General features: G+C 28.7%; 2 protein-coding genes and 1 long non-coding RNA gene across 8 annotated transcripts; 1 reads left to right on the top strand and 2 right to left on the bottom strand.

The window, feature by feature from the left end:
* Positions 1-293: 293 nt before the first annotated feature.
* LOC145188611 (octopamine receptor beta-2R-like) lies at positions 294-3,196 on the bottom strand. The gene is made up of 2 exons (XM_090087688.1): positions 2,938-3,196; positions 294-1,677 (listed from the first exon to the last, which is right to left on the bottom strand). Exon 2 carries the CDS (start codon positions 1,664-1,666, stop codon positions 578-580), a length of 1,089 nt encoding a protein of 362 aa, XP_089943814.1. The 5' UTR covers positions 1,667-1,677; positions 2,938-3,196; the 3' UTR covers positions 294-577.
* Positions 3,197-5,042: 1,846 nt separating this feature from the next.
* On the top strand, positions 5,043-13,443 carry LOC149888777 (uncharacterized). 2 transcript variants are annotated; one of them, XR_016452554.1, is made up of 3 exons: positions 5,043-5,549; positions 12,214-12,303; positions 13,221-13,443. It is a non-coding gene; the product is annotated as an uncharacterized LOC149888777 (long non-coding RNA). The 2 variants fall into 2 exon arrangements; XR_016452553.1 differs by lacking the exons at positions 12,214-12,303; positions 13,221-13,443 and adding an exon at positions 6,059-6,132.
* On the bottom strand, positions 5,912-16,557 carry LOC149888776 (octopamine receptor beta-2R-like). Of its 5 annotated transcripts, none has more exons than XM_090087684.1 (3): positions 16,455-16,557; positions 14,006-14,096; positions 5,912-7,160 (listed from the first exon to the last, which is right to left on the bottom strand). In XM_090087684.1, exon 3 carries the CDS (start codon positions 7,145-7,147, stop codon positions 6,035-6,037), a length of 1,113 nt encoding a protein of 370 aa, XP_089943810.1. In that variant the 5' UTR covers positions 7,148-7,160; positions 14,006-14,096; positions 16,455-16,557; the 3' UTR covers positions 5,912-6,034. The 5 variants fall into 5 exon arrangements, with proteins under 5 accessions (XP_089943810.1, XP_089943809.1, XP_089943813.1 ...); XM_090087683.1 differs by lacking the exon at positions 16,455-16,557 and adding an exon at positions 14,332-14,443; XM_090087687.1 differs by lacking the exons at positions 14,006-14,096; positions 16,455-16,557 and adding an exon at positions 11,611-11,741.
* Positions 16,558-16,935: the final 378 nt, after the last annotated feature.

The following is a 16,935-nucleotide window of genomic DNA, read 5'->3' as shown; positions in this document are numbered from 1 at the left end:
ACTTTCATTAAAATTTGAATTCTGAATCGACGACCTTGAAGTTATCAACTGGTGGACTTTGTGCAATCAATAGGTGATTGCCAGTATTATTTTATATGCTGTTCCGTTGTTGTAGCAAACTGATTAAAATATTTGTCTAATTGTTTAAGAAGAACATAACAAAATACTTGTGCAATTTTGTAGTAAATGTGCTACCATCTTAATCTTGTTGCTATTTATCATTTATTCTTTCCTTTTTTAATTTCATAGTACCATACAAACCGAAATCAGAAACAAAAAAGACACAAAACAAGGACTTTTATTTAATGGCTTTTAATGAAAAAATGGACACTAACAACTATAATTACTCTCTTTCTAAGCAAATTACAAAAGAATAAGAAAATAGCATTAAACAAAACTAGCAAAATAATTATGTAATATACAATAATATATAATATACAATAATATGTAATATACAATAATATGATTCATTTTTTAAAGTTAAAATCCTAGAAAATTTTAAGCGTAAAATAAGAGAAAGAATTTGGTACGATACAAATGATCCCTAATCCATGAAAACAACATCGAGGTGTATAAATCACCAACCGATGCTTGGTTTTGTATAAGATGATCTGGATCCTGATCTTGTCTGTTTATGCTGAAAAGAAGCTCCAACTTTGCAGAAACATAGTACTTTTTTAAAAGCTTTGCGCCATCTTTGATTTAAAACAACGTACAAAATAGGATTCAATGCAGAGTTGGCATAGTGAAGTATTTTAAAGTATTTTATTAACACTCCGCTCACTTTTTTATTACCAAAGTGTGCGATGTTTAATGACATAAATGGCGTCCATGTTATTATAAAACAGCTGAGTATCATTGATAAAGTTAATGCGGCTTTCAACTGTCGCTTTAAATGACGTGCCTTGTTTAATGTACCGTTAACTAAACTTGGATTTTCTTTTGAAAAGTTAGGACTGTTTATGGATATGTTATCATCGTAGGCAGCTATCTCCTTCACTAATCTATTTCCGTTAAAATTTCTTTGCGTTTCGTTTAATAAGGTTGGTTGATCAGTTTGAAATCTAGTCATTGTTTTATCTAATTCGTTTAATTCTTTTGCGTGTCTTTTTGCGACAAACCCCATAACTGTGTATGATAAAACCATGATCACTACAGGGATTACGTACGCTACCAACACTGCAGAGATGGTAAAACTTTTTTTGTCGGACGTCATTCCAATGAGTGAGTAGCACAACATTACCACCCAAGTTATGCCAACCAAAATCCACGCAGATTTTCTGGTTACCTTTTCTTGGTGAAAATATGGCTTTGTGATAGCTAAAGCTCTGTCGACGGCAACTAATGCCAATGAATATATTGACAGTATGCTTGGTGTCATATCACCGACATAATAAATGCTTTTATCGTACTTATGAAAAACAAAAAGGGAAAAAGATAGCGGTATCGAGAATAATGCTACAAGAAGATCGCTGGCCGACAGGGATAAAATGAAGACGTTTGTTACTGTTCTTAGAGAGTGAAACCTCTTGTAACAGATGAACACCACGATGCTGCCAAAAGTTGCCACTACTGATATTGTGAGGAACAGAAATGAATCCATAACAACCACGGAGATATTTGTTGGAAAGGCAACGTGACTGTCGTTTTGCTGAGAGGTATTCATCTTAATGAATGCTAAAGTAAAAATTGAAAGTTAAAAATAATAAAATGGTTGTCAGATTAGCAGAATATTTATAATATATTATATATAGAAATGTTCAAGAGCAAGTTCTGATATTTAAATGAATAAAATGAATTTAAATAGTAAAGTAGAAAAAAAAAAAAAAAATTTGAAAAAAGTTAAAAATATTTTCTCAGAAAATTCCAGATATAATTGAATTTAGGTAAATGTGTGTTGTTAAAAACCTTTTAAATGAAAACTTAACCTGAACACTTCAATATCCAACAGATCAATTATTCACCAAAAAAGACTTTAAGATTTATTTTTAACTTCTTATTGCGAAAAAAGGTCGCTAGAGAGAAAAAGAAAGTTTTTTTTTTAATTGTGCTAAATGTAGCAACCCTGTAAATCTAAATAAATAAGAATTATTCATAACTGTTATTTTTATATTCTACGTTTAGAGTAACAAGAAGCAGCTGAGTTTTAGCAAGTTTTTTTACTTTGTCACATCAAAGTTTCTGATTTTTCTTGTAAAAAAAAAAATGTTTAAAAAGCTTAGAATACTTAATTTTTTTTTTTTATTTAGACGTTGTGGTATCTAATGTCTGATTGTCCCGAATTTGGTGTCTGGACGCTAAGCATCGACTTTGATAATCTTGTGCTTACTGTTGTTGTTAATCTTGTGCTTACTGTTGTTGACAAATTTGATTTGTTATCTTTGTTCTACGAAACTTCTTCATCAGGTGAATTGATCATCTTCTTCTTAAAAGCGTATAACGGATATAATATCCTCAAAAGCTCTCGCTTGGAATCTCATCAAGTCAAATTAGTTAGTTAATTGTCAAAATGTTAATAAGGTCTTTGGTGCAATCTACTTCTTTAGCAATAGATTGCATCAAAGATTTTCTAGAAATCTCATTTTTAAAAATCTCGTACTAAAGTAATGTTGAAGCTCAGTTTTTGTCATGAACTTTCAAAAAGTTTAAACTTTTTTTTAAGTTGTGTTAAATATATTTTTTCCTACCTGCCCATTAGTGTTTTTTGGTTAAAAAAAAAGAAATGTATGTAACAGATGTTCGATGCTCAAACAAAAGAAACATCGAAGTATGACGCTTTCTTTTGCTTGCACATGTAACTTAAACATAGGAAAAATATTTCGTTTTGCGTTTTATCTATGTGTACACCTTTTTGAACTACTTTTGAAAACCTATTGCGCTAAAGTGACATCGCTAATGCGTATGGCATGCTGTGGGCAATATAAATAAGATACTCACCATGAAAATTTGATGTAACATGCGTAAAGTCTCTAGGTTGGTATTATATATCTTATTATATATCTTATTATATATCTTTCAACCCGTTGATTCAAATTTTTAAGTTCTTTAAAATTTTAAACATTTAAAGCTTTAACCTTGCATTTCACTGACGAAAGATTTTCATTTGATTGGTCAATAGCGATATAAAAAATGCAAAATAACCGCACAACGAGAAAACAGACACTCGGGAGCAACTTATTCAGCTATTCATACGACATAGTTTAAACGTTATTTAAACAAGAAAACCAACGTGCTATATTTAACGACATTCCTCACTTATAAATAAATTATAATTGCAAACATAATAAAACTATTAATTAATTATAAACTCTTTTCTTTTTAATTCATTAAAGATTCTAAAGATAAATATGTATTTACATAAATGCTGATATTAATATTATGTATATACTGATATTAATATTTCTTATTTTGCAATTTAGAAACAAAGCCAAAAAGTGAGCTATATTTTGAAGCAATTTTATTTTTTTTACCGGTGAATTTGCTAATTTATAGCTATAATTTTAATGATTGTTTTTAAGTGTGCGCTTAAAGGTCGCCCTGATCTTCACTTGAAATTTGAACTTTTTTTGCCTCAGAAATGTTTTTTTATCTCAAAAATCTTCAACGTTTAACAACGCCATTTTTGTTATTAACCTTCCTCGTATTTGAACATCATCAGAAGTTCCCTGCAATGTATGCCAAAGGATTTAGTAATAACTGCATAGAAATATTAACCTTTTAATGACCAGTCCGTTATTGTTATTTAATAAATATAATAACCACAATGATGAAGTGGAAAAAAGTGTTCTTAAAAGTTTCTCAGTTTAAAAAGCTTCTCAGTTTTTCTGTGGTCACCTTCTTGTGACAAAATCCCTCTTGTAAATGTTAAGTAAATAGGATTGCCTGAGGTTGATCCACAATAAGCAATGATAAAAATCCTTCAAGGAATATTATCAAAAACAGTTTTCATATTCAAATTTTTACGAAACATCATGCGAAAATAGGGTAACAACCTAATATTATAAAGACACGATCACCTCAGAATGATAAAAATAATAAACCAGGATACGTGTCTAAGCAATGAAGAATTCTAAAGCCATCTGTCTCCATAAAAAATCTACGACCTTCATTAAAACAGTATTCTATATATTCCCAACATGCGTAGTTTTGTGGGATTGGAGTCTTTAGTAAGAGAGGTGGTTGTATGAATGTAAACATTTTTATTGTCATGCTGCTCGTTAAAAACTGAAGGTGTCTGAAGATGAAGATGTGTCGACGGACTCAATTAATATTTTAAGCAGTAGGAAATAGAACGATTTTTTTTATCTTTAAACGAAAACAAAAATGCAAAATACACGAGTAAATTATTTATTCTTCAAAAAAGATGATGAAGATGATGACGGTGAAAATAATTGGTAACAATTAAGCTTAATACAGAATTTTATCACAAAATAAAATGTATAAACAAAACCAAAAATGAATTATTTTACTAAACTGAGATAATTATTTTAACTAATTGTTTTTAATAGCTGTTACTAATAAAACTGCTTTTTACCGTCTTTAAAAAAACTTTTTATAGAGAATTTGAGCACTCAAAGTTTTTTTTGTAAAACACGAAGAAGTATTACGCTAGATAAAAACCTGAATTAAAAGCCGAAAGATAAAAGAATAAATTTAAAAGTTTGATCTTAAAGTAGATAAAAAGAATCTTATCGCACATTTTGAATACATTATTTAAAATAAAATATGTAATATAATATAATAGTCTTTTACAACCAATCTCTATAAATTTTTTAAAACATAAAACATTTGATAAAAGTTTAAAATATAGTTTTATTAAATAAAACGAAAACGTTTCTTTAAAATAGAAAAATAAAAAAATAATTACTTCGTACTTAAGTTGGAACTACTTAATGATGTGAATGTTATATTTAGTTTAATAAAAGCGAGTCAACCTACATTAATAAGATAAGATAACTATTATCTAGAACACTTCAGAATCATAGACGACGTCGGATAATGTCTCTTTCAATCAAACTTATGGTCGTATAATAAAACTAAGTTAAGACGTGGCACTCGACACAATAGCATAAATTTGTCGAGCTGCATAAATTTATCGAATCCTCTAGAAGACGTCAATTTAACATCAATATTTGATTGGCTCGGATAAAATGATAAAATTTAAAATTACCAAAATAAAATTTTTCATACACCGAATGAGACTAGGTACAGTTGATATAATTCATAGTTTAAGCATGGTGTTATTAAACGCTATAAATTTGTAACACGACATCAGTGACGCGTTGCACAGCCGACTTAAAAACCTATAACATTTACCCACTAATGACCTTTAAATACTGCTGGTACTTCAGAATACCTTACACACAACAAAATGTAATTTGTTGTCAACAAACTGCAGTTAAAACCTTTACAAACCGAGATTTTTCAACGAATCAGACTTCAATCTTCTGCATTAAATTCATATAATCTACAAGCTTAGATGCAATCCAGAAAGATGATACAAAAAATGAATAACGAAAGATTGAGATATGATTTTACTAGTTTAGAAGGTAATTATTAGTAGCTAAAGTTTTATTTCCATAGAAAAAAAAAACAAACCTTTTGTACCGATCTACCTTAATTATCACCCTTCTACAACAGGTGTTTGCTTATTTTGTAAATACAAATTATTATTTTTGTTTCTTTTTGTTACCCAATTTATTCGTAGAAATTGCTGAAAAACCTTTTCATTAAAACTTTAATTTACTTTTAATTTATTACAGTTTTCTTATTTAATAAAATTATGACAACACAGATATGCGTATAAACATGTATATATATATATATATATATATATATATATATATATATATATATATATATATATATATATATATATATATATATATATATATATATATATATATATACTAAAGAAAACAGGAAACACCTTTTGTACAGATGATATACTTCTGATTATGACGTAAATATAAAAATCTAAGTTTTTAGTTTTTCCAAAAATACTCGTCTTTTTGTTAAACCGTTCATAATAAGCTCACCAATCACTGCTCCGCTTTAGATAAGACGTTCCAGATTTGCTAAAACTAGATTTGGAACGAAATATACTTCCATCTTTACAGGTGCATAGCGTTTTTTTAAAAGCTTTGCGCCATCTTTGATTTAAAACAACGTACAAAATGGGATTCAATGCAGAGTTGGCATAGTGAAGTATTTTAAAGTACTTTATTAATTTATCGCTCACTTTTCTGTTATCGAAATGTGCTATGTTTAATGACATAAATGGCGTCCAACTTATTATAAAACTACTGAGTATCATTGATAAAGTCAATGCCGCTTTCAACTCTCGTTTTAAATGGCGTGTCTTGCTCAAAGTGTTGCTTGTTATATGAGCTTTGCCAGATGACAAGTTGGGGCTGTTTTTGATATCGTGGAAATCTTTTGTAATTTCTGTTTTTGAACCATCTAATCTTTTATCCTTGCTGAGATTTGGTGAATTACCTGCTATGAGGTTGTCTTGATCACTCCGGAATCTAGTCATCGTTCGCTCAAGTGTATTTAATTCTTTAGCGTGTTTTTTAGCTATAAATCCCATTACTGTATATGATAAAATCATGACTGCTACAGGAAAACCATACGATATAAATGCAACAGAGATTGTAAATCTTTTAGCTGATTTACCATTGGGGTCATTATAGGCCATTCCAATGAGAGTATAGCAAAACATTACTGTCCAAGTGATACAAACTGAAATCCAAGCAGATTTTCTGGTTACTTTCTCTTGGTGAAAGTAAGGCTTTGTGATTGCCAGAGCTCTGTCAACAGCAACTAATGCTAATGAGTATATTGAAAGTATGCTTGGTGTCATATCACCGACATAATACAACTTTTTGTCTACTTTGTTAAACACAAAAAATGAAAATGAAAGTGGTATCGAGAACAATGCCACAAGAAGATCGCTTGCCGATAAAGACAGCATGAACACATTTGTAACAGTTCGCAGAGAGTGAAACTTGTAATAACAAATAAACACGACGATATTACCAAAAGTTGCAACTATTGATATTGTTAGAAACAAAAATGAGTCCAGTATAGCGATCGAGTTACTTGATGCAACACTAATTGCATGGTCAGTTTGCGAACCATTCATCTTCTATTAAATACTAAAATATATAAAAGAACAAAATTAATAGTACTCACTATGCAACCCCATTACCAGGGTTTTTATGCTTTTGTTTGCTGTCTGCAGCTATGCTCCCTTCAATAACATTAGCAACCTCTGTAATCCTATGCTAATACCTCTAATGTCTTTATGTAAATTGCCTTTGTCTTATAGAAAAAGAAAAAAATATATACAAATGTTTTTTTTAATTTTTCTTTATAAAATCTCTCTGATCTTAAATAATTTATAATCAAAAAAAAATTCCCCATTTTTATTTTCCTCTTTTTTTTTGTTTTTCGGTGTAGTATTTTTAGTTGTTTTTTTTTTTTTCTCAATTTTCTTCTTCTTTTTTTTTTTTTTTCATTTATTTAACTACCTGAAAATCTAAGTTTGAGAAAAAAAAGCTTCTAAGAGTAGAACTGAAATAAAAAATATTCCATCTTTTTCAGAAAGATGAATTAAACTTGACCATATAACAGAAAAATAAAGAATCAAATGTAGGGTGAAGAAACGGGCATGGTATATATTATAAAAGGATTTGCATTCCATAAACGTACTTTTAAAACATTTTAAAAAATAAACAAGGGTAAACTTTTGCGAGCCTTGAAACGAAAAAAATTTCAAATTTTGAAGAAGCGTTTTTTGGATCAGTTCGCTTGTCTTGCGATATTTCTATAAGAGATTTACAAGCGTAAAATGAAAAGACAACCTTCATTAAACCAGTTTTTTTGATAAGGGCGCATCACCCAACAATACCATGCTGAATCTCCACACTTTCACCACACATGAACGTATTTAAATTCCTATGAACATTCAAGCAATTTCATAACCTTCATACATGATTATCACTCATCAGAATAATAGCTAATACACAAATATGCGATACCGATTCCGGTCTGCGTGATATTGATTTAATTGCCTTTTGAATTTTTGATTGGATATCTAAGCTCTTTTGTTTTTCCGTTACATTCAGCTTGAACACTGCAATTGAATCAATGTCATGATCCATGCGTTTTACTTAGTTAAATTATTGGCTTTTGCTGCAAAATAGCTTTGCAGACTGACAAGTCGCATAAAACAGTTTTTAAACAGGTTAAAAGTTATTGATAAAGTTTAAGAGATATGAATTTTTAAGCGAAAGGATTTTCAAATAAAAGAAAAATGCTTCATTAATAATCTCCAGATTTTCAACAACAATGATAATCATTAAATTTAATAATACCAACGTTTGTTTTATAAAAATTGGTGGCTAGTTCATTTTTGCCGGGTTTAGGTCGCTTCAAACAAAGCCTCAAGTATTGATAATGTGATAAAGATATCTGCATAGGATCATTCTGATAGATTTTTAATTGATTTACTTTAATTTTACTCATAAGCTTTGGTGTTTTATTTATATATTTATAATTATTTTAGAAAAGCGTAATTAGACATGCGATGGTAGCAATTTGATTAAAACATATTTCTGTTTTTTTAATCTTTTTCTTATCTTTAAAGAAATTATTTCACATATCTTTTGAAGTAAACTTTTGAAGGAAGAAGCAAGTTTCTTATTTTCCTGAGTGAGACACAAGTTTCTTATTTGATTGAGAAAAAATATAAATTTACAAAGTATACTAAGCATTATTAAGTTAACATTACCCCCTGACAGTTTCAAAAATGTTTTCTTGAGCTTACCTTTTTGTACTCAGATGTTTTTTTTTTGAACTTCTCAGATGCTTTTTTTTTGAACTTCTCAGATGCTTTTTTTTTGAACTTCTCAGATGCTTTTTTTTTGAACTTCTCAGATGCTTTTTTTTGAACTTCTCAAACTGAAGCCATAGATTTTAGTGGATAGAAAACTTTCCCCAAAAAAATTGAACTAAGATTTTAAAAACTTAAAATATACAGTATCCAATACAAAAAACATCCGACATACCAGAACAAAATTTTTCAATTAGAATAAAAGAATTTATTTTTGAACAGTTCGCTTAGTATACTGGAAATCCTGTGCTACGTTTACTGTACGATTGTTGGAAACCATTTTTTAAAATAAAGTTGAACATTATTTTCAATACTTTCGTTTTCCTCAATGAAAAACGTTCCAAAGAAAACGAAAGTTAAATTACTGCTATCTCGAGGTAACCGTTTTTAAAAAAACTCTATCAGCAGGATGAGAACATGATCTTCAGTTTGTTTTTTTTTTTTTATATAACAACTTTTCTAACTTTTGTTGGGAAAAACTCAGTCTTCATTTTAATTATTCGTCGCTTCCGCTATAACTTAAGGCCATGTGACACGGAAAAGTCCTTCGCCAAAAAATACTTTTTGTGAACAATTTCAAAATTTTTCTAAGAAAATATTGATCACGGAAACTTTTAATAAATAGTTCATGTGGTTTGGTTGCTTCCTCTGAAAGAAAAATTGTCCGTTAAAAAAGTAAACCAAATTTTATATCAGAAGAATTTGATTATTTAGATTTTACCAATTCAAGTGAGATTTTAAATACAGAACCCTTAGGCCTACACTACACTAGCTGGAAAAAACTGTTTTCCCATGTTCTTTTTTAATTAGTGAAAGTACAAAGGTTTTGTTCTGTAGTTCACTTGTTAAAAGACAACTTATTTGCAGTCAATATCGTTGAGTAACAACACGAAAAAAATATACCAATCCACTGAACTTACTTTTATGGTACTTTATTTTTACTTACTTAAAACTCAAAAACAAAAACAAATGCACTAAAAATTTTTTCCTAACCTAAGGACGAATTTCTAAATGAAAAATCAAATTAATTTTAAAAAGTTTCAAAGTGCTCCGTATAAAATTTATATTTTTATGCTTTCGTTATTTTGCTTTATTATGATATATATTATTAATATATCAATGATATGTTAAAAATATGTTAATAATTTATCAATATAATATACTATAAAATACATATTTTTAGTGTTAAATGAAATTTAGTTGTGAAGAGTATTATTCCGAAGATCTTTAAATTCTTTTAAATACATAATCTATATTTTCTATGCTTTATATATTTTAAATTTTATGTACTTTATCCGTGATTTGTGTTTTATATGTACAAATTTATTTTTAAATTTAATTCAGTAGTTATATTACTGTCACGTAGTAACATACTGCTAGTAACATAGATTATTCCTATTTGTAGCAATCGCGCGGCAGTAAAGAGAGTTGTGGCCTTACAATAATATTTCACCATTTGAGTTTAGAAAGGCCCTCATGTTATATTTACATCAATATGTAAATATAAATACCCGCATATCGTACGTGTACGTACGCATACACACAATGTCCGCATACATTATTTCCTGACAGCGGAAAATAATTTGGGAAACAGGCATATTTCTTTTTGTGGTAATATTTGTTTTGTAAGCTGAAATTATGTATATTTAGAATATATACTTTTTATTTTTGAATGTTGTAAAACATACCCGCGGTCCACATTTGAATTCTGGCTCATTCTGTAATAGCAAAAAAAGTCACCTCTAATGTCAACTGTTATTAGTTTTTAATAGACTTAAAAAAAGAAAAAAAATTTTTTTTTACCTAATTACATCAGCTTTAAGTATTTACTTAAAGTTTGGTATTTTTAAGATAACGAGTCAGCGGAACTTCCGACTTGACTGTCATTAAATTAAGTTTTGCCTCTTTTGAATTTATTTTTAAGTTAAATTTTTTTTTTGCAGCGGTAACTGCTAACTAACTACTAATTTAGCAAGTTTTTTTATATTGAACAATAATATAGACAAGTGTTAATTATTTCCTGAACCTAGTTGCAAATGTTTATTCTTGGGATTCTACCATCTCAACTAACCTTTATTCAATGGTCTTCAGCTCCTAACCCTCTACACACTAGTACACAACAACCAGCTTCTCTCATAGCAAACTGAAAGATTTTTTACTTTTAGAAAATTTTGTAAAGCTTGTTACTATTTTTTTTATCCGTCGTTGTTTTTGGTCGGTTAATTTTATTTCTTAGCTTTACCAAAAAATTTATGTTTATCAATAGCAAATGTTAGTTTAAATATACTATATAAAAAGTACCCAAAGTTAAAAATTTCAAGTCTGAAAATATCTTTAAAAAGGCGGTGTCTGCAATTAAGTATTTTAGACGCAAAATAATAAAAAAGTACTGCTACAATAAACTGGGCCTGAAAGTAAACATGGAACCCATAGCTACGTTCTTTACTCTATTTCACTCAACATGGATATCATAGCTACGATCTTTACTCTATTTCCCTCAACATGGATATTCCTTTGCTAAACTTTAATAAAGATTCCTTTGCTAGACTTAATTGAAATTATTAAAAGTTCATCCACATTGCGATTTTAAATGCGTTAATAAAGGGGAGGATTATGCGCACAATTTATAAACTACACACATTTATACTTTATAATTTCTTAATTATATATTTTACTTTATTATAATAATAAGCTGTATTTTTTCCACTTACTTGTTCACGTGAAGTTCTTCATTTATTTTATGACGAATTATTATTTTGAAGATTCTTTTTAAAAGATCCTGAACCCCGTTGATGAGATTTTCATTAAAAACGACCCTGAGTTCGGAATCATCATGAAAAAATGATGAACTTTTCAAAAGTAATAGAAATAATAAATAAAAAGGTCAATTAATAATTTATAATAAAAAAGTTTCGGTCCGCACAACCAAATCCATCAGTTTATAATTTTAGGAAAAAAGAACTCCATTTACCTTCGCACAGAAATTCATTTTTTTTTTTTTTGCTTTGCTTTGATTTACGAAGCCTATCGTAATCATCCCCGTGTCAAATTTCAATTTTTTTCGTTTTATCATTTTTTCTTTTTTTCGTTTTTGAATAAAACCTAATTTTTATTTAAACTTCAGTTTTTTTTATTCAAACTTATTTTTCAATTTTTTGAAATTTAGATTTAGGTGTTAATAAATTTTTTTAACAAAGTTTTGATTTATATTTTCATTCTCTTTTCATTTATTTATTTATTCTACGCGTATATTAAAAAAAAATCTTTGTAAAATTCTTTGCCGCCGATTTAAACAACAAAATTTTTTTTACCAGAACTCATTGCAATTTGAGGTAAAGCTGAAAACCCGATTTCATATCAAAAAGACGAAAGACAAACTATAGTAATAGACTTCAAACAAAAAGGTAAGGATAAAAATAAAGACAAAAAAAGATGAACAGAAACCAAAATTAATTCAAGAGTAAAATTCTCTTAAAACTTGTTAAAAATTTTGTGAGTTATAAACTGGGCTTTATTTCTAAGATGTTTCACAATAAAAAATCACTATATGACTTTGAACTTTTTTTTACTTAAACCCTAAGACACATTTAGCTATTAAAAGGTTAGTTGGACTTTTAGTAAAGATTAAACTTACAAATTTATTTTGTAAATTTTTTAGGCCAATTTAAAATCTTTTGGTTGGAGGTGTTAAAGATTGCACATTTAACACCTCCAACCATAAGATTTTAAATTGGCCTAAAAAATTTACAAAATAAATTTGCAATTCAAAAGTACTATAGTAGATATTTGGTATGTTTCAAGCCATACTTTCAATACAATATTACTAATGCCATGCTTCAAATATGATATAACTCGATATCTGTCTGTATAACTCTTCTTTATGTAAGGATTGCTATAGATAGATAAAGTTGCTTCGATAGGTTTCTGCACATTTTCGGCTCAGAGTTACAGACAATTTTTAATTCCTTTGTAAAAAAAAAATTTGCGACGGAAAAAAAAGCTTTTTTGCGACGGAACTTTTTTTTCCAAATTTTGTTTAACCGTTTATTTAAAAAAATTCTTGTCTTTAATATCTACTATAATGCAACACATTAAAATATTCAAATTGTCAGAACTTTTTCTTCTTAAGGTTGATTTCTAACGGTTATTGAAAAGACGATTTGCGATTCATATCGGACATTCTAAAAATAAAAACTCGAAATAAATTCGAGAAATATTTTTAAATATTTAAGTGGTTCGATAACTTTTTTTTAATGGCGCGATATCAAAATTGATATCAATTCACTATAAGTGATCATTTATTTTCATACTTTGTTTGCAGGCTGTCACAAGAATTTCGAAGGTCCTTTATGCTTTAAAACTGGGCTACAATGTTAATGGTGCGCTCTTAACAGACCAGTGACACACCTGAGAAGGAAATGCTTGCAACAAAAATTAAATAGTAGTTTTTACATTTTACCTATTTAGTTACGCCAAAGCAACAGAATTGCGCCATAGTAGTAATTGCTGCAGCTTAGTGACACACGCTGAGAATGCGAAAACGTAAAAATGTAGCTTAATATTACATATTCTATTAAAAGAAAATTAACGTAGTTATTGTTTTGTTGTTTTTTTTTTTTATTTTCCATAACTTTTGCGACACACTATCTAAAGTTTATTTAAAGTTGTGATACAATATCATAGAGGACATCTTGAATGATTATGTGGGCGCAGGAAGTATAAAAATGTAAAACCACTCGTGATGCGACGGTAAATCTTAAATGAACCTTAAAAAAAAACAACTATTCCTTCAAATGTGATGACCGCTCAACTATATGTTATAAATGATAAATTTTTGATATAAATGTTCTTAATTAATTTTGAAAAAAATCTTAAATTAATTTTTTTTTTATTTGTCCAGTTTTTACGTTTTTAATGGCAGTTTCTTTCGTTTTTACAAGCACATTGAAAGCTAAAACTATGAGAACTGCGAAGAAAATTAGTTTAACATTACGACCCAAAACTTCATTCTAAAACTTACAACTTTATGTTTTGATAATTTGGCAACTTTTTGTTTTTCAAAAGAAAACCCTATAAAACAAAAAGTAGTAATGGTTGAAAACTAACCTGTTTTTTCTTTCTCTAAACTCAAAATACCAGAATTTTCATGCTCACATTGAAATAATCATCCTGCATGAAATTTTTTCAGCCTGATTAACTGAAATAACAAAGAATGACAACAAATAAAATGATAACAACAACAGAAATAAAAGTAGTAATAATAAACCAACTGTGTTTTTTTTTTTTTTTTTTTCAAAAAAAAAGTGGTGCTTTAGAATTTTTTTTACATAAAAAAAAGCCCATTTTTTAAATTATGCGCTCCGACAGAATCAAGAGCGTGAACAATTCTAAAGATCAAAAACAATAAATGAAAAATGAAGAAATCTTTTTACATTACTTAACAAACATTTCATTTGGCAATATTTCTTACATCATGTATACTGTGTGTGTGCACACACAGACACAATCACGGACACATATATTGAGTAACAAGTATGTATTTTTCGAGGAGAGAGAGTTAAAAACAACGATTAGGAAAAGACGTAAACACAGAGACTTATTTAACCTGTCATGTAAATAAAAGATGAGGAGATAAATCGTAATGAAAAAAAAAAAAAATTTAAAGCAGCGATGAGGGGAAGACGTCAACGCTGACATTTACCTGTCAAGTAAATTAATGATAAGTAAGCAACAAAAATTAGAGTCAAGGACAACTTTCGGGAAATCAGTTGTGATTGGTGAGCTTTTTGATAAATAAGAAGTTTTGAAGGACACTGCAAGGAGAGTAAGAAAATATTATTTGTAACTTTATTAACGTAATGAATAAAAAAGTGCTAACTATTATTATACATTATTGAACTTATATTGAGAATCATTGAATAATAGAACTGGGGACTACACAACCCTAACTCTTTAACAATTAATCCTTGCACTTTCCTAACCAAACCGTCCCCAAGCCCTCAATCTCAAACCAGATCTCCGAAATCCTCCCATTTAACACTCGAACCCATACCTCTTTTAACCTCTATAACCCATCTATTAAAATACACCTCTTACGCTAACAAAGAACATACTACACCCTTCAATTAACATAAAAAACTTAACGAAAAGACCGCTCTCACAATATTAAGTACATACAAATATATAGTGAGTATTTAGTATGTATACTAAGTATTGAGTATATATATCTTAACGTTTTAGTGTATATATAAAACATGAAGGAAAATATGAAGTATAAAATGCATATGAGGAAAGCATAAAAAAAAAATTATAACTGACAACTTTTCATTGCTTTATATATATGTTTCAAACTTTATGTATAAGTAGTAGTATATATATTAAGTATAACAGTATTTGAATGGGAATATGGGTCATGTTTATGGGAGGATAGTGTTACAAGTAAACTTGCGTTTGGTAAATGATATCCTAAACAATTCCTCTTTCTCATTATCCTTCCTCTGCCTTATTATCCTTCCTCTACCTTGTTATACTTCCTGTTCGAACCCCCTTCATTGAAATGTTAGTGAAAACATGGTAAATTTTGCAATTATTTAAAAAAGTTGGTTATTGATTGCAAAGTGAAATCAATGATCAACTTTTTAATAATTGAGTTTTAAATGTCTTACAAGAGACGAACAAGAGGATGCGACTATCGGGTAAAAATTGTTGCAAATATAGATTAACTTAATATAACTTTGTTTTTGTCGATCATGACATCCTCATGGATGGGTTTAAACTGGTCGAGTAATCAAAATTTGTTTAGTATTTTTGTAACTTGTTTATTTACTTAACAGCAAAGTATGAGTCTTTTTTCTAGTAACACAATTGCTCTGGCACTTAATACAATAGATCAGTAGAACGGATATCAGAAATTCTTTCCCATTGTTGATTATTGATTAGCTTACTAAAGGAAATGTCTGCTAAAAATTCTTTTTTATATTCTTAAAAATATAAAATTATAATAAAATACATCAAAACATTTGTGTTTTTTAAACTCATCGGAAATTAAATTTCTTCGACTTCCAATTTTATAAAAGTTAAATGCATAAAACGCAATCATTTTCTTCAAAATAAAGAATTCTTTATTTTCGTTCAGTATATTTCAACAATGAACCTGGAGGCTCTTCAGTTCTGCTGATTTAAAAGCAGCTGATTAGAAAAAAATGTCGTCAGAAAAAAATTCTGACCTGTAAATACTCAGAATAATTTTCTTTCTCTTGATAAAACTGTTATTTCAAAGACATTAAGGGAATATCAAGGGTGCCGTATATATGTCATTAGCCTGATCGAACGGCTAAACCTTCGCTTTTTCAGATAAATGAAAAGAGCGATGTTTACAGATGTATTTGAAGCTAAGTTAAAAAATAAAATATTTACGCTAAAGTTATTTTCTTATTGTTTAACATAAAAATCAGAAACCGAATGAGAGCAACGAGCATTTGTGAGATATACCCCCAGAGTAGGCTGAGGTCAGGTTATAAAAAATGTGGATAAGCTGCTGAGTATAATAAGTTACCTTTTTATTTTCTTTTTATTGACATCTTTTTAGTTAATCAGCACAACACCAGAACGTCATTTAGGTCAGCATTCAATGAACGGACAGTAAAATGCATTAATAAGTTAATAGATCTTGATGTCTAATTTTAAAAAATGAGTCTCTGTGATTAGACGCATTTTTATTTCATAAACCTTGATAATTATTTTTATAAAAAAGATTTTAAATTTGTAGATTTTTTTCTCGTTACTTTAAAACGTGCTAATTTATCAGCTTCAACACTTTGGGAGGTTTTGGGAACAGGATTGCTTTTTTTGCAGTTTCTTATTATCATTTATGTAAAAAAAACAAACAAACAAAAAAAACTAATAATAATAATAATAACAATAAAAAGTCGTAAATAAAATCCAAGATGCATTTGTTTAAAGGTTTTCCTCGCCTATGAGGAAGATCGAGGCTAGTTACAGCTAGGCTGGGAAGTCATTCACCTCCGTAATACTAA

The sequence above is a fragment of the Hydra viridissima genome, unplaced genomic scaffold, assembly GCF_058129835.1.
Source record: "Hydra viridissima isolate aposymbiotic clone 2 unplaced genomic scaffold, HvirCarnegie_v1 scaffold_5, whole genome shotgun sequence".
Classification (NCBI taxonomy): Eukaryota; Metazoa; Cnidaria; class Hydrozoa; order Anthoathecata; family Hydridae; genus Hydra; species Hydra viridissima.
Note: the sequence above shows the minus strand (reverse complement) of the source record. Positions and strands in the feature narration are given on the sequence as shown.